This window comes from Elephas maximus, chromosome 4 (genome assembly GCF_024166365.1).
Source record: "Elephas maximus indicus isolate mEleMax1 chromosome 4, mEleMax1 primary haplotype, whole genome shotgun sequence".
Taxonomy (NCBI): Eukaryota; Metazoa; Chordata; class Mammalia; order Proboscidea; family Elephantidae; genus Elephas; species Elephas maximus.
The window spans coordinates 179,898,850-179,916,487 of record NC_064822.1 but is presented as its reverse complement, the minus strand read 5'-3'; the positions used below and the strand labels follow the sequence as shown (position 1 = coordinate 179,916,487).

Sequence of the window (17,638 nt, the reverse complement as noted above, 5' to 3'; positions counted from 1 at the left end):
AACTCTGTTTGGGAAATGGAAACTCGGGCCTCGGGCTTGGGGAGGAGAAGCATAAAGGTCTTCTGTTCTGCGTGCCATCCTAAGGACTTGGTCTTGCTTCTGACCGTGCCCAAGAAAGTGAGTCTCATGTGTAGACATGTCTCACCTTGACGCTCTTCTGTCGACCTGAGTGTTAGATTTTCACCCGTGAAGGAAAGTCAGCACACTTTCCAGGGTACCTGAGGGTGTGGGACCTATTTCCTAGTGTCTCAAACCTTTGAGGTCAGTGTTGCCTGTGGCCTCTGGTTTTGACATCCCACTGATCCACTCCTGCCCTCCACCCCTTACAGCTGACCTCCTGTTGGAGCCATATAACAAATACCGCTTCCTGTCCAACGGGCATGTCACCATCCCCGGGCAGCAGGACAAGGACATGTTCCAGGAGACCATGGAGGCCATGAGGATCATGGGCATCCCGGAAGACGAGCAAATGGGTACAGGGCTGGCCCTCCTGTGGGTGAGGGGCGGGAGGTGGGTCATTCCCCATCGGGGCCGTCAGGGCAGCTGACGAGCCTGGGGAGAACTTTGTGTTGGCCCTGACTCTGGGGGAGCCCCTGTAGAGGCCGGGCAGAAGGCCTTGAGTATGAGTTTCAGGGTTATTAGTCCTGGTGGTCCCACAGGCATCTACACAGAAGGCACCAAAGGACAGGCACTTACCTGCCAGGGACCAGCAGCCTCTCCAGGGTTTCGATCTGCCATTATAATCCTAGCTCTTTGCTGCAGTGGAGAATTTGTTCTGTGTCCCGCATGTGGAAGGGACTGGGCTGGATTCTTTGTGTTGGGGAACTCTGAAATGAATGGCAGTGGGGACCGTGCCCTAGAGGGGGTTGAAGAGGGGTTGGTATTCTGGAGCCCACTTTAAGTTTTGGCCAGAAGAGATTGGGGGGTAGAGAGAGTATAGCTTGTTCTCTACCTGTCTCTCCTGTGGGGCAGGGGACATAGAGTGGAGTGAGGCTTAGAGATGGAGCCATACTGGGCGGGGTGAAGACACTGGCCTTGTCTCAATTCTGGGTCTGACATCTGGGCTACAAGTTGTTGCATCAAAGAGGGAGGTATTTGCACCACCCTGCTTTGGCTAAGTCAGCGCTCCTAGGGCCATTTCCAGCCAGTTGGTGGTACCAGCCTGTTAGGTCAGGTTCATGGGCACTAGTGGTTTTGATCTTACTTTATCTTCCTCGGCTGACCTACAGTAGCAGTCATCTGCCCATGTTCCGCTTATATGTCTATACATCCTCCTAGACTATGAAGGTCTTACAGTGTGGGGACCATATCCTCCCCATGACTACGTCCCTTCTAACACCCACTAAACACGGGCTTCTCATTCAGCAAACCAGCAAGCTGTTTACTGTGAACGGGTAGCCAAATTGGAGCAGTGTGACTTGCCTGGTTGGCAGGGTCGGTAAACTTTTTCTGTAAAGGGCCAGACAGTATATTTAGGCTTTGCAAGCCATAAGGTCTCTGTCCTGATTGCTCAAGTCTGCTCTTGTAGTACAAAAGCAGCCATAGACAACGTGTAAATGAATGGGTGTGGCTGTGTTCTAATAAAACTTTATTTACAAAATAGGCAGTAGACTTCTAGGCTAGAGTCGCATCGTTGGTATAGACTTGGGAGTGTTAACAGCTCGTGCCTAAGTGGCAGGACTGTCCAAGCTGAGGTCTACCAGGGGCCCAGGAGTGAGACGCCCAGCTGGCGGAGTGTGCCATTAGACCAAGACCCTGGTACCCCCATGGCTCCGGGGAGTATGGGAGTCTCACTTGGTTTGGCTTGCTCAAGGACTGCCTGGGTGAGTGACCAGCCCCACCCAGGGGACATTCCACCCTGAGTCTGGTTCTGAGCTGCCCCTGCTTGCTCCCCAAAGGCTTGCTGCGTGTGATCTCAGGGGTTCTTCAGCTTGGCAACATTGCCTTCAAGAAGGAGCGCAACACCGACCAGGCATCCATGCCCGACAACACAGGTATCTCCCGGCGTCTTCTCATCTCTGATGTGGGACAGGAACCTGGGCTTTGGTTTGCTTAGGAAACCCCAGATGCTCTGATAAAAGAGGGACCCTCGCCCCCTCCTTTAATTTTATGTGTTTTTATAGCTACATATTGTTCTGTATTTTTTGTACAGATGTAAAGCACACATAAACACAGCCCTGCTTTTCTTACAACATAAATGTTGAAATGAATTAGAAAAACTCATGGTCGTATATGTACCAGGGTTCCCTCGCTCATTCTGAGACCAAACCACTCCTCTTAGGCAACGATTTCTGCTGTGTTTCCAACTTAGTGCAAGTTTTGCCATGGGTACTTTGGGGCCGTGAAATACTTCCTTTCCTGCATCTGACTTGGCCACTACTATTTCCTTGGTGGAGTGAATGACCTCATTTAAGCTGTTCCACCTTACGATCCCTTCTTACAATCTTTCAAAGAAAATTAATGTGTGGTGTATGGTTGTAAGAGATGTTCCTTTGGGGCCATGTACTGTTGCACCCCCTGATATGGATGGGGTGTCTCCTCTCAGCCCTGTCTTTGGGTGGGGACCCCATTAGTATGTGGCTGAGGGTGTGCAGAACAGCTGATGCAGAGCCTTCAGGTAGAGTGCTTTCCTCTCTGTGCCTTGAGGCTCAGGGGAGGTGGAGGCCACCACACCTGCTAACCTGCACCCAGCCCTGGGTTTGGGGCATGTCGGGTCTTCCATGGACCTGTTGAGAGGGGCCTGGATTCAGCTGTCCTGGGAGCGAGTGTCCAGTGTTCTTCCTCTGCTCCCAGGTGAGCAGAGGGCTTGTTCTCTAGTTTTTAATGAAAATTTCTCCTCTTTTGAAAAATACTAGCTGCCCAAAAAGTGTCCCACCTTTTGGGCATCAATGTGACTGATTTCACCCGAGGAATTCTCACCCCGCGCATCAAGGTGGGAAGGGATTATGTCCAGAAGGCACAAACAAAAGAACAGGTTGGTGTGCCCTGTGGCCAGCGTGGGTGGGGTTGGGGAGACTCCTTTAACGAGGGGTACAGCGGGGGTTGAGGCTGCTCTGTGCCACACCTGTGTTAGGCGCTTTCATCTGGGTTTCCTTCGTCAGTCCTCACAACAACCCAGACTGCTATAAAACCAAACCTGTTGCCATTGAGTCAATTCCTTTAGGACAGAGCGGACTGCCCCTTAGGGTTTCTAAGGCTGTAATCTTCACGCAAGCAGACTGCCGCATTTTTCTTCCACAGAGTGACTGGTGGGTTCAAACTAGTGACTTTTCAGTTAGCAGCCAAGCACTTAACCACTGTGCCACCAGGGCTCCTTTTCCCAGGCAGCTAGGTGGTGTTTAACCAGTTGCCATTTCTGACTTATGGTGACCCTGTGTGTGTGTCAGAATAGCACTGTGCTCCATACGTAGGGTTTTCAGTGGCTGATTTTTTTAGAAGTAGATCGCCAGGCCTTTCTTCCAAGGTGCCTCCAGCCTTTTGGTTAGCAGCCCAGTGTGTTAACTGTTTGCACTATCCAAGGACTTTTAACCATCTGAATGATGAAATTGAGCCCCCGAAAAGTCACGGGCCTTAGTCCATGTGTGTAGGAAGTGCCAGTGGCAGAACGATAAGGACGTCTCTAGGCCGCCTTGCACTGATTGTCATTGAGGGAGTGGGACGAGGCGAGAGCTTGGTCTTTCTAACAGCACGTCTTGTTCTGGTGCCAGGTCAGCGGCCTGTCATCTTCAAAGCCCTGCAAAGCGGCTGTTCCTCACCACCTGCTGTCCTGTCGCATGTGGTGAGAGAAGCTGAAGGCTTTGCCTCATTTGTGCCAGACTAATGCGACCCCCCTCTGCCACAGCTGGAGCCCCTACCTGCGCTGCTGACCAATTTCCCCCTCTGTTGTTGGGAGTTTCTGGTCTCCTATGTGACACGGGTGATAGGAGTTTTTAAGGCGCCAGTCCTAGCACTTAAAAACATTTTGAACTTCACGTCGATTAATCCTTTTTCTAATGAATAACATCCGCACACCATACACTGGGTGGCTGAGAGCCTGCAGGTGGCTGGGTGCAGACCCACCCCCACAGAAGACAAGACCACTGTCTTCAGAAGACAGCAGGTATACTAGTCTTCGACTGCTCATTTTTTTAATAATGAAAGAATATTTAACTTTTCATTATGAAAATAGTTCACACGTACTTCAGAAAATGTGGAAATTAGAGAAGGAAAAAAATTGCCACAGTCTTATCTGGGAGTGATTATTTTTGGGCAACTTTTCTGTTTTCTGCAAGTCCTTTTTTTCTATAGGTACTTTTTTCTTTTTTTAATAACGTAAGCGTCACCCTGGTTTTATATTAGGGAGCTTTTTCAAACACATATAAAACAGAAGTGGAGAGACTGGTGTCACAAACCTCATCTCCCCACCGTGCTGCTTCAACAGTTGTCAGCTCATAGCCAGTGTCGTCCATCTTTCATCTTGAGTAGCGTAAATGGTTAAGCACTCAGCTACCAACTGAAAGGTTGGTGGTTCACATCCACTCAGAGGTGCCTTGGAAGGAGGGCCTGGCTACTCCTGAAAGGTCACAGCCATTGAAAACTCTGTGGGGTACAGTTCTACCCTGAAACACATGGGGTCTCCATAATTTGGAATTGACCCGGTGGCAACTGATTTGATTTTTTTGAAGCAAATCTCAGACGTCTTATCATTTATTCTGTAAACACTTCAGGATGTCCAGCCATTTTATTTAAAAGAAAAAAAAAGATCTTCGCAGCTGTCTACAAGTTTACTACACCCATATTATTGGATATTTAGTTTGTTTCAGTTCACTGTAGTGAACATATTTGTGCATGAAGCTTTTTTCCCATATCTGGGGTTGTTTCTCTGGGAAGGGCCCCAGAAGGGAAATGATGGTTATGGATAAAAGGCAGGAGAGTTTTAAGGAAGGCTGTTTGTATCTGATCCCCCTGCCTCCCTCCCGCTGGTGTTCCTGCTCCCCAGGCTGACTTTGCCATCGAGGCCTTGGCCAAGGCCACCTACGAGCGGATGTTCCGTTGGCTGGTGCTGCGCATCAACAAGGCTCTGGACAAGACCAAGAGGCAGGGCGCCTCGTTCATCGGAATCCTGGACATCGCCGGCTTCGAGATCTTCGATGTGAGCCTCCTCCCTTTGCAACCCACCTTGGCCGCCTCCTGAGCCTCTTGCTGCCTTCTCCTGGGGCCGGGCGTCCTCTCTCGTCCCCGGTCCCACAGCACTCAGAGTCGGCCATCTGCTTTTGCGGATGGGGACATCCACTGGGTGTATTATTTTAAGCTAAACAAGAGTGCAGGTTGCCAACCAGAAATGCTGCAGAGAATGGCCCCTTGTAGTTCATGTTCTTAGAGGCTTCATGGGGGAGAGACTCCCATTTATTAATTCTTCCAGCAAATAGTTCTCGTGCACTGGGACAAGGCACCATCCCTGCCCACAAGGACTTTGAGGTCTGGTGGGAATACCTGGTAATTACCGTAGACCCGAGGTTCTTAACCTGGGCCCCCTGTAGATTTCAGAGGAATCACCCATGAACTTGGTTGGGAGAAAATTTATGTCTTCATTTTTTTCACTAACCTCGGACTGAAACTTAGCATTTCTTTCAATTGTGAAGCGAGCAAGCTGCAGCAGACCACAATTGTCCCAGCAGTGATAGGAAAGAACTCAGATCTTTCCTGTCACATTCCAGTCTGTGCAGTGGTCTTGCCACATCACTTCTTCCCATCCTGGGAACTATGGAAGTTAATAAGTTCACTGTTCTTGTTAATAAAGAGCCCGATATATGACTCTGTCGCGGTATTTTGATAGTTGTATTTCAGTATTGCTCCTTTCCTTTATCATCTATACCTTGTACATTTAAAAACATTGTTCTGAGAAAGGCCTTCCCAGATTGCTAGAGAAGTCCACGGCCCTGAACAGCGAAGAGCCCTTGCAGCTGGTTGTGATGAGGGATGGCCGCCCCACCACCCAGGGTCAGAAGTGCCCCAGGTGGCCCTTGAACACCTGCCCCACTCCCCTTCCCCCGGGGCTCTTGGCCTCTTACCTGGAGGGTTGGTGTCTCTCTGACGTTGATTCTTCTCCTCCCAGCTGAACTCCTTCGAGCAGCTCTGCATCAACTACACCAACGAGAAGCTGCAGCAGCTCTTCAACCATACCATGTTCATCCTGGAGCAGGAGGAGTACCAGCGCGAGGGCATCGAGTGGAACTTCATCGACTTCGGGCTGGACCTGCAGCCCTGCATCGACCTCATTGAGAAGCCAGTAAGAGCCAAGCTCGCCATGGCGCCAGCCCTGGCCTCTCGCGCTTCCTTCCTGGGGATCCCACTCCTCAGCACTGGCTCTGTCTAGTTCCTCCTCCTGTCCGGTGCCACCTGGAGGAGTTGGCTCAGGAGCTTAGATCTGGTGCCTGGGGGGCCTGGCAGCCCCTCAGAGAAGACACGCTGGGCTGCAGCTGCAGGCTGGCCTGGCCCAGCTGCCAACCAGGTGGCATGTGGCAGTGGCTGAGCAGGGACCACTTGGCATCTGCCTGAGGTTGGCCTCCATAAGCATGCTTTGTGCTAAAGAAACAGGCATGATATTATATAGTAAAGTCCTGTCCCCAGACTCTTCCTCTGTAGCGGAGACTGTGTGTTGTGTGGCCTTGAGGTTGGCTGTCTCCCAGGTGTACCTTTCAAAGCTCAGCTGTTCCCTCTCAGGATGACCAAGTCATTGGAGCCTCTGTCCCCCCAGCATTAGCTCTTTGAGGGTGGCTGTAGCCAGAAATTCTTTCCCATTTGCTTGTCAGTTCACATTTAAAGCTCTTGCCAGGTGGCGTTTGGGTCACCTGTGTGTGCCTTAAGTTTGGGGGGCTGTTCTTTAATGGAGCCTGAGCTGTTTTTTTTCTTTCCTTTGAGCTGTTTCTGGAGCCCTAGAGGCGCATTGGTTAAGAGCTCGGCTGCTAACCAAAAGGTTGGCAGTTTGAATCCACTGGCCACTCCTTGGAAACCCTATGGGGCAGTTCTCTTGTGTCCTATAGGGGTTGCTGTGAGTTGGAATTGACTCAATGGCAGTGGGTTTGGTTTTTTTTGTTTTGAGCTGTTTTTATTTCTGATTTCCCTCTTGATTATAGTTAATTGCACTGAACTCATGTTCTTCCCAGGATCCTGAGCTGCTTGAGAATGTATACGCCAGAGCTGCATCAAAATGTTAATTAATCAGTAGGTCTAGGAAAAAGTTTGTTCCTTGTGAGAGTTTTACGAAGAAGAGGGTGGTGGTTGAAATGATCCAAAATCTCACTATGAGACGATGTACTTTTGGGATTTTTTTTTTTTAATCAATTGACCTTTCCAACAAACAGGAGCCCATCTGGCTTCAAGTCTTGTCAGACAGTCTGGCCGCAGCGTCTGAATTGACTTTCTCGTCTTACACGTTCTGGGTACCGAAGGTCTTTGGGCTCTTTCTTCTCTTCAGGAGGCTTGTTCTAAATCTCATTTTTCATCATATAGCTGTGCAGGCTTGGAGGGTGGAGGGCAATGTCTTCAGAGTGAGGCACTGGGCTCCTATGTTGGGGATACCTGTTGAGGGCAGCTTCCTGGGCAGACCCCAGACACGCCTGTGCGGGCCAGTGTATCTGCACTTGCCATTAGACCCACCAGGTGATTTTCAGTTCACTAAAGGTGGAGATTCTGCTGTGCTGGGTCATTGAGTTTAGAACCCCATTGTGTTGGGTCATTGGGTGGAGAACCTTACTGTGTTGGATCATTGAGTGGAGAAGCCTGCTGTGTTGGGCCATTGGGTGGAGAACCCCGCTGTGTTGGACCAATGAGTAGAGAACCGTCACTATGTTGGGCCACTGGGTGGAGAACCATGCTGTGGGCCATTGGGTCAAGTGTGTATCAGCCACAGTTTAGACCGAAGAGGCTTCTTTTTAAACTAGAATTCTTACATTGAGTGTTTTCCAGAGTGCGTCTTTTTATCTTGGGGCGAATGCAGCCCACCACCTTCTGATTGTCTGGTTAAGCCAGCTTCAACTTCCTTAAGTGGGCAGGGGAGTGGTTCCCGTGGCGTGCTCACCCGGTCCTGATGCTTTGCTTCTTCTAGGCAGGCCCCCCAGGCATCCTGGCCCTGCTGGATGAGGAGTGCTGGTTCCCCAAAGCCACCGACAAGAGCTTCGTGGAGAAGGTGGTGCAGGAGCAGGGCACCCACCCCAAGTTCCAGAAGCCCAAGCAGCTGAAGGACAAAGCCGATTTCTGCATCATTCACTATGCTGGCAAGGTGAGGAATGGTGGAGTTGATTCTCTCCAGGACAGAGCCAGGCGACCCGGGAGGGTGTGGCCAAGCGCTCTTCTTGCCCAGTGATTCATCTCCTAATGTGGCGAGTGACAGTAATGACAGCTCCCGCACCTTGTGAAGCACCTTCACATACTACGTTTTGTTAGATGCTTCCAACAGCTCTCCACCATGGTCAGTCTGGCTGTTGTGGAGTTGTGTTACTGTTGGTGGAAGTGAGATCTGTACTGAAGGCACGAGCTCTGGAGTTAGAGCTCCACTACTCACGGGTTGTGTGGCCTTGAGCCAGTTAGTTAACCTTCCTGGAAAATGGGGTGACTCCACCTCCACTTCACAGGGTGACATGTACTAAATGAGCTGTGGGGCCCAGTGCTTGGCCTGTGTCAGTGGTCTGGGACAGCACTACTCAACCTCAGCATTACTGACATTATGGGCCAGTTAATTCTTTGTGGTGGGGGCTGTGCTGTGCAGTGTGTGATGGTCAGCAGCATCCCTGGGCTTTACCAGCCAGGTGCCAGTAGCGCCCCACTCCCTAGTTGTGACAACCAAAAATGTCTCCAGACGTTGCCACATGTTCCCTATGGGAGGGGGTATAGTCAGCCCCGTTTGGAGCCACTGCTCTAGGTGTTAGCTGTTAATGCCAAGGTCACATGGCCAGAGAGTGGTAGAACTGCTCTCAGCACTTGACTGCACACATCTGCCCAGCCTGCTTGTTCCTGGGGTGTTAGCCTAACTGAGCAGGTGTCCCAGGACCGTAGAGACACACACTTGGTTTAAGCTGGTTTTTTGCAGCACATTCTGTGTGCCTTAAGTGAAGTACCTAACAATTAATTGCAGCTGAACATGTGCTAGCCAGGGCGGGGCCCAGTCTCCTGGGTCCATGGTGGTCAAAGCCACCCCACAGTCCCTGCCCAGTGCCCCTGTGCAGTGTCCCCGCACTGCCCGGTCTTGTACTCAACCCAGCCGCTGAAGCACCTCTCGACACAAAACAAATCCGTTAGTTTCCCACGTTGGCTGTGACAAAGTGCCACAGACTGGGTGGCTGAAAACAACATTTATTCCGTCACAGCTCTGGAGGCTGGGAGTCTGAAGGCCCTAAGGAAGATCCTTCATCGTCTCTTCCACCCTCTGATGGTTGCTGGCGTTCCTTGTAGCTGTCTCATTCTAGTCTCTGCCTCCGTTGTCACGTGGCCTTCTCCCTCTGTCCCTCCGCTCCCAAATTTCCCTATTTATAAGGACACTTGTCATTGGATTAGGGCCTAATCTTAATTTGATAACGTCTGCAAAGACCCCATTTCCAAACAAGGTCGCATTCATGGGTATCTGGGATTAAGACCCCAGCGTATCTGTTGAGGGGACATAATTCAGCCCATAGCATCCACCCATTAAAACAATAATAACACAGACTGTTTACACAATTATCTGATGTATTACCATGTGAGCCTGCAGCTCCGCTTCCATCTTTGAGAAATACACATGCACAGACGCTCATGTGAGGGTTTTTATCATAGTCCGTTTATAGCGGCAGAAAACTGGAAACGCCCTAAAAGCCCATAGTGGGGAATGTGTGATGAAATTTGCTATGGGGTCTCCACATACCAGACCGTGATGCCACAACGCAAAGGGACAAGGAGCAGCTGCTGTTTGAAGCAGAAGGAGCACACAGCTCTGTGGGCTTTTCATTTCACATCAGGCATACTCTGGCTCTAGGGAAAAGAAACCAGCATTACATGCTTCGTTATGAACAGCAGTGCCACATGTATGTAAACGTACAGAAAGGGGCTGGAAGACTCCGGCCGGCTGGCTGTGAGTGCTGGTTACTTCTGGGCTGCGGTTTGGGTTAGGAAAAGGAGTCCAGGGGGCCTGCTGCTCTGTTTGTATTGTTTTGGGACCTTTTATAATGAAGACATAAAGTGGTATTACTCATGTTATTAAGAATATATTTTAAAAAAGATAATAATATGTTCTCATTAGAGAAAACTTGGACGTTCTGAAATGAGAGAGGCAAAAATTACTTATATTCTGTTACTCTAAAGGAAATATTAATATTTTAGTACCTGTCCTTCTAGGATTTTTGTTTGCATTTATACTACTTAAAATAGAAGTGAATAAATAAAAACAGAGCACTATATTGTATAGCTACAAATCCCTTTACTTAGTCAGGCCCCTATTGTTGGGTTATCGGGTTGTTTTTAACGTTTGGCTTTCATATGTCACACCTCAGAGAACGTGCTTGTTGATACGCCGGTGCCTGTATCGTGCATCATTTCCAAGAGTGTTCATGTTTGTTAACTTTTCTGCCCGCGGGGTCGGCTCGTGAGAGTGTCCATCTCCAGGGTAGCCCCGGCTCACCCTTCGGGCTCTTCCAGGTGGACTACAAGGCTGACGAGTGGCTGATGAAGAACATGGACCCCCTGAATGACAACGTTGCCACGCTGCTCCACCAGTCCTCTGACAAGTTCGTCTCGGAGCTGTGGAAGGATGGTACGCCCTTTGCCCTCTGCCTCCCCACCTTGGCTGTGGGTCTAGCCACAGAGCAAGGGGCGCCCCTCTTGCCTGCTTCTCATTTCAAACAAGCCAGGTGGTGACTGTCCTTAGTCACTCCCACGAGAGAGGAAGGCTCCTTGAACCAAAAAGTGGGGGGAGGCGGGGCCCTGAGGATGTGCACAGCAGCCCTTTCCACTTGCCCGGCTGCAGACCCCGTGGCCCTTCCCCAGTGTGGGATGTGACCAGGTGGCCGGAGGCCTCTGCTCAGGTTTCCAGTCCATGGGCTTTCTTGCATTTCCACCTTCTACCCCTTGGCAAGCTGGTCGCTTTGGAGTTTTTCTTTTTAATGGTTTCTGTCGGTTTCTCCTTTTCTTTGCCTGGTTTTGCTTTAACCTCTCTGTTGCAGAGATGCAGAGCACTCAGAGAGCCTATTTCTATCAGCGCTTTCCTATTCTCCACCTAGAATCAGGTGACTGGCCGCCCCCAGCGGGGTCTCGCGTGTGTGGTGCATCCTGAGCTGTGCAAGAATCGCTTCTGCTGAGGCCCCCCCTTCCCCCTGCACCCCATCTCCCCTGCCTGACTGCCCCTCCTCCCTGATCTGCCCCTGGGCTTTGGGGCAGGCTCCTCCCTGCTGTACCCATTGCAGGCCTACAAAAAACAGGAAAATGGGGGGGCTGTGTTTGGATATTTGGGGACTTCGTGCTGTGTGTCTTATAAGGAAAGAAATTGTTTCAAAGCCCATGTCCTCCTCAGAGCTCTGTCCTCTGAAGGTGGTGTCTCACTGCTCGAATGGCACAATGTCTTGGCATGAGATTTAGATGTCGTGCAAACTGCCATCTGTATGTGCGCCTAAAAGCTAAACCTGCGTTTGTGCGTTAACTAAGCAAGCTCTCAGCAAGGGCCTGCTGTGACTGGGCCACACCTCCTGGGTGTAGGACATGCTCACCTAAAATGACCGGTTATCACGGGACCACCTTCAACCTTCCCACCTGAGCTACCCACTCCCAGGAATCTTTGGGAGCCAGTTTGGATTAGCCGGGTGGTGGGCGTGTGAGGTCCAAAATATCTCACATTTTAATTGGCTGGCTCAGAGCTTCCATCCCCACTTCGAGCTTCTGCCTGTTTTGCTGCCTTAAAATTAGCCGTAGGGGTCTGGTCACAAGGATGGGAAACAGGCTTTGTCACAGAATTCTTTAACTTTACCACCAACAGGGGAAGGCTTCAAACTTAATGTTAGTTCTGGCTTAAAACTGGTCTCAAATTGCTGCCTCCATTGGTTTTGTTTGCTTGCTGGCTTTTGCCTTGGAGGAGGCCCTCTGTTTCATTGCTGCTGGACACAAGCCAGAGTGATGGGGCTGCTCCCTTTATGGGTTGGTGTGGATGCTGCAGACCTGTGAGCTAGGAGAGGAAGCAACACGCAGGAGTGTGACGACGTCTTCAGCTCTGGGATGTTTGTTGCCAGGAGCAGTTCTTGGGTGCTCTCTATTTCTAACAACATTTAGAGATGGCTGCTGCCTGGGGTGAGTCCAGCTAGAGGGAGAAGTGTCCAGAGTCCTGTAGACAATCACAAGGTAGCTTTAGTGCTCCCACCTTCTGACTCCTAGCCCAGTGTTCTTAGGAAAAAGCTGGTATGAATTCAGGATACTGATTTTTTTTCCACCTGGGACCATAGGACTATAGCATAATTCTGTAGTCAAGTTTTCACACTTCAGAGTCAGGGCTGGGGAGTCCTGATTGTACAAATGGTTTACACTCGACCACCAACCTAAAGGTTGGCAGTTTGAACCTACCCAGATGGACTGCAGAAGAAAGCCCTGGCAATTCACCTCCAAAAGGCCACAGCCATTGAAAACTGTATGGAACACAGCTCTACTCCAACACACTTGGGGTCACCACGAGTCATAATTGACAGTAGTGGGTTGGGTTTCTTTTTTTTTGGGGGGGGGGTCAAAGCCAGGCTAGTGGAACTGTTGTCTATTCCAAAGCATATTGTTGGCTTGATTGTATCTCTTTGGGAATAGGAGCTTCCAAAGGGGGCTGGAGTTAGCTGTCAGGCTGGGAAATTAGCCTTCCCAGATACACTGCCCCCTATGAAACAAGCCTTGGTGGCTTTGCAGTCTTTCCCCCTTTCTGGAGTCCTGCTCATATGGTCAGATTTGCTCAACATTTGGGGGTGATCTTAGCATGTGTGTAGAGTTCAAGCAGAAAGGGTCCTGCTGTTCTGTACTGTCTCTCCTCTTTTCCTGTCCACATGTCTGTCTGTCCCTCCCGCCTGCTCTGCCCTGCGCTGGGTGAGCTGGTGCTCACATGCTTCTTTGTCGTCTCTGCAGTGGACCGCATCATCGGCCTGGACCAGGTGGCCGGCATGTCGGAGACGGCGCTGCCCGGGGCCTTCAAGACACGGAAGGGCATGTTCCGCACAGTGGGGCAGCTGTACAAGGAGCAGCTGGCCAAGCTGATGGCCACGTTGAGGAACACCAACCCCAACTTCGTCCGCTGCATCATCCCCAACCATGAGAAGAAGGTAGGGCCCGCACGGTGGTGTTTGGGTCTTGCCCGTCCCCCCAAGCAGAAATGATTCTTCTCCCGCTGCACACAAGAGCCCAGCGTTAAGTCCCTCTGTGCTGGCTGATGGCTCTCTCAGCAGATAGACTGTGGGTTTGCGGTTGGTTCCGTTGTCTCATATGTAGCCTCTCCCAGACCTAACCCTGTGGCTGCAGTGGCTCCCTTTGGCTTTTGCCTGTCTCTATCGATTTATGGGCCCAAGAATGAGACACCATGCATGCGTTCTCTCCCCTTTAGGCTGGCAAGCTAGACCCCCATCTCGTGCTGGACCAGCTGCGCTGCAATGGGGTCCTGGAGGGCATCCGGATCTGCCGCCAGGGCTTCCCCAACAGAGTAGTTTTCCAGGAATTCCGGCAGAGGTGAGCCCAAGCTGCAGCTGCCTCTTCTGGGACTGGCTGCACGTGGCGGGAGGCTTAGAGGTGGCGGATCCTGGCAGTGACTTGGGATGAGGTGGCTGTTTCCCCGGTCCTCATGAGCCGATGTCTGGCTGGCCCTTCCCTCCCTTCTTCTCTGCCCCACCCTCTACATGAGAAGGGGTTTCCCTGTTGAAACGAAGATAATCGCAATTGGCTTTCACTCCTAGTGACAGCGAGGGCCTGGTGTATTTGCTGCGGTAGAGGAGCTATGAAGAGAAATTTTAAAAAAATCAGCCAGAGACTTGAGCGCTAAGGGAGCTTATGGGAACTGAGGGTGTAAAACACTGCAGGTGTTGCCATGGCTGCAGAGATGTTGGGGACACTGTCCTATTTTGTCTGGTGACTGTGTGTAGTGCCGGTTGCTGTCACGGTGCAGCCCTTTATTTTGTAGACCTCTCATTGGTAAGCAGCTCCCTGAGGCTCCCAGGGAGAATGTGAATGTGACCATCACAGGTTGCAGAGGAGACTCCTGGGCAATTAGGAGCCCTGGTGGTGCAGTGGTTAAGGGCTTGGCTGCTAACCAAAAGGTTGGCTGTTTGAATCCACCAGTCGCTCCTTGGAAACCCTTTGGGGGCAGTTCTGCTCTGTCACTAGGAGTCAAAATCAACGCAACGGCAGAGCTTTATTTATTTATTTATTTTTGGTTTGGGTGGTACAAATGGTTAGTTACCGTGTTTGGCTGCTAAGTGAGAGGTTGCAGTTCGAGCCTATCTAGAGGCACCTCGGAAGAAGGGCCTGGTGATCTACTTCCAAAAAATAAGCCACTGAAAACCCTATGGAGCACAGTTCTGCTCTGACACACATGGCATCTCCATGAGTCAGAATGGACTCCTGGGTACCAGTTTGTGTTTCTTTTAGAGCCCAACGTAAAGCTCCCCCTTGAGTGATATAACCAGTCCAACAGGAGCTTCTGTTCATTTTCCGGGAGATACCAAGCGTTCCTCGTGCCATCTAACCAGGAAGAGAGCTGGGTGGGATTTGCCGAATGGCTTTTCCCCTTAGGGGAATTTGTGAAAAGGCTTCTCCATTCATAGCACTGGATGGATGATCCGAATTGCTTACATACATTCCAGGCAACATGGGGCTTTCACGATGCAAGGTAAGCCAGGGGCGCAATGACCAGGCTTCTCTCTTCTTCCTCAGATACGAGATCCTGACTCCGAATTCCATCCCTAAGGGCTTCATGGACGGGAAGCAGGCATGCGTGCTTATGGTAAGTGGGGTGGCCGTCTCGGCCTCTCTGGTTGGGTGGCCCTTGTCTGTGTAATTGGATGCATGCCGTTTTGATTGGTGCTGTGTGGCCCCTTTCAGTGCTCCAGCTCTGACTCTGATGCTGCCTTGAGGCTGCTCTCTCAGGTGCCATACAGTGTGGGTGGCATGTGGGCCCTGGGCCATGTGCAGGAGACCAGAGCCGTGGCCCCGTGGAGCCTCGTAGTGCCTTCTTGCTCATGTCTCCTCTGCACACTACAGTGTGGTCGGCAGGGCGGCTTGCAGCAGCACAGGAGGCTGGCCCAGAGCCCCTGGGGTCTGCATCTCTCTCTCTCCTCCTCCCAGCCCTAGTGTGTGCTGGGCAGACAGTAGGTACTCTGAATGCTCAGAGAATGAATGAGGGCTGCACAGTGACTCACTGGCCAAGGCGGAATGAAAACCCACTCGAGCCATCTCCCCACTCCCCCTGGCTGGAGCCCACTTCTTGGATGCTTCTTCTTGAGGCCCCCATAGTGGCGCGTGGCCAACAGCCTGCTGTCCTCCCACCTAGATCAAGGCCTTGGAGCTGGACAGCAACCTGTACCGCATCGGCCAGAGCAAAGTCTTCTTCCGGGCTGGCGTGTTGGCCCACCTGGAGGAGGAGCGGGACCTGAAGATCACGGATGTCATCATTGGCTTCCAGGCCTGCTGTAGGGGATACCTGGCCAGAAAGTGAGTTCCCGAGGTAGCCCTGCTTGTCACCATCCTCCACCCTCCTGGCCTGAGAGCACCTGGGAGGCTGAGGTCTGGGAAACCTGAATGCCCGGCAGGTATCTGCCTGAAGAAGGCCCTGCGGCTCCTCTTGTCCCCTCTGCTTCCTGTATTTGTGCCTCTAAGGGATATAAACCAGCATTTCCGACAGGTTTAAGGTGATGGCTGGGAGGGAGTGTGGGTAGTGCCATCGCAGAGTGCTCCTCACTGTGCGCCTTGTGTGGGGACAGCACCCGACCCTGGCTGTGCCCAAAGTGTCCTTGCTCCTGGGGCAGGGTGCCATCCTCCAGCTCCGGCCAGTATCCTTGGGAGTCGGGCTCACCTGCTGTAGGATGGCAGTCGCGGTGGGAGACAGAGCATGAGCCCTGGGAGACAGCATGAGCCCACGTGTATCCAAAATCCCCCCTGCTGGTTCCTAAACACCCACCATTGTAAAAGAAATACCACTCGTGGTGGCATTAAAGAGTAGGAATTAATTTTCTCACAGTTCAGGAGGCTAGAAGTTTGAATTCAGGGTGTTGGCTCCAGGGGAAGACTTCTCTGTTAGCACTGGGGAAAGATTCTTGTCTTAGCTTCTTGTAGCATTCTTCTCCGGGGGCATCTGTCTTCTCCCTTTCTTACTTGCTTTCTTCCGGGCCTCCTAATCTGCTCTTTTGTATATCAAAAGTGATTGGTTTAAGGCACAACCTATGCTGTTGTGGCCTCATTAGGATAACAAGGAAACCTTGTCCCTAAATGGGATGACAGCCACAGGTTTAGGGGCAGTGATTTACAACACATTTTTTGGGGTGAGGGAACACAATTCAGTCCATAACACCCCCTTTTGCAAAACATCAGTTAGTAAATGGCATGAAGGTTGGGACGCTGGAGTCAAAAGTTGCCTTGCACCTAGATCGACTAAAGGCCTGGTAATGGTAATTGCTCCTCACACTTGTTAAGGCTCTGCCGTGTGCTCACAAAGGCCTCATGCTGTGGACTAGCCACTAGTGAAGCCCAGTGGTGTGGGAGGCCTAGGCCTGTCTCCCTCTGAGGGTCAGTCAGCAGGTTGCCCGGGGTCACACAGTTCCTAAGTGGGAAGAGCAGCACTTGAACCCAAGGCCAGCCTCCTGCCCCTGCACTTCTTTCTTGAATTGCCACAGCCAAGAGCTGGTCCCCTGGAGAGTCTTTTCAGTGAGTTGAGAGCCCCTTGCCACCCCCACCAGGCGCTGAGCTTGCCTTCCTCCCCCGTCCCCGCAGGGCCTTTGCCAAGCGGCAGCAGCAGCTGACGGCCATGAAGGTCCTGCAGAGAAACTGTGCTGCCTACCTCAAGCTGCGGAACTGGCAGTGGTGGCGGCTCTTCACCAAGGTAGGTTCCTGGCAGGGCCTGTCTTTGTCCTGTCCAGCCAGGGGGTCTGCATGCTCTCAGCTGTCCCCAGTTGGGGATGGGCAGGCCTCGGACTCGCCTCGGTGTGGGGTCTGCTGCCCTCGGGGTGGGCACCCTGCCTTGGCCTGTCCCGGCCAGTCATGCTCAGCCCACAATTGCCCTGCCCCCTAGCCATCAGGAGGGCTGGGAACTGTGGCATTTGTTCTGGGTAGACAGGCCGTGCCTGCTCTTGGGCTGTGGTGGGCATGGCTCAGGGGGCAGTTCCCTAGATGTCAAGGCCCAGTACACTGCAGCCTCACATAGGGCAGCAGCATGGGCCTCCAAGAAGCCATGAGACACTGGTTCGTAGTCTGCACATGGCTGGAGGGTCCTCCCTGGCCTTAAAAAAAAAAAAAAAATCTATTACTAAGGTTCAGGCTGTTTTTGGAGTTATTTTGAAAAGTTAGGCTAGCAAAAGCATAAAAAAAAAAAAAAATGAAAAAATTCACCTATAATCCTTTCACCCCAAGCTGACAGCAGTAGATGTTCCAATATTTATTCCTAACCTTTTTTTTCCCCCGCTGCCTCTAAATC

General features: G+C 51.5%; 1 protein-coding gene across 2 annotated transcripts in view; it reads left to right on the top strand.

The window, feature by feature from the left end:
* MYH9 (myosin heavy chain 9) overlaps nt 1-17,638 on the top strand; it is a 105,086-nt gene that overhangs the window by 67,450 nt on the left and 19,998 nt on the right. For both annotated transcript variants that reach the window (XM_049884329.1, XM_049884330.1), the window contains exons 9-20: nt 330-473; nt 1,899-1,994; nt 2,856-2,974; nt 4,979-5,131; nt 6,095-6,268; nt 8,087-8,260; nt 10,645-10,759; nt 13,093-13,286; nt 13,565-13,686; nt 14,887-14,956; nt 15,503-15,663; nt 16,939-17,047. In XM_049884329.1, the coding sequence (XP_049740286.1) occupies nt 330-473; nt 1,899-1,994; nt 2,856-2,974; nt 4,979-5,131; nt 6,095-6,268; nt 8,087-8,260; nt 10,645-10,759; nt 13,093-13,286; nt 13,565-13,686; nt 14,887-14,956; nt 15,503-15,663; nt 16,939-17,047 (1,631 nt within the window). The remainder of the gene's footprint in view (nt 1-329; nt 474-1,898; nt 1,995-2,855; nt 2,975-4,978; nt 5,132-6,094; nt 6,269-8,086; nt 8,261-10,644; nt 10,760-13,092; nt 13,287-13,564; nt 13,687-14,886; nt 14,957-15,502; nt 15,664-16,938; nt 17,048-17,638) is intronic.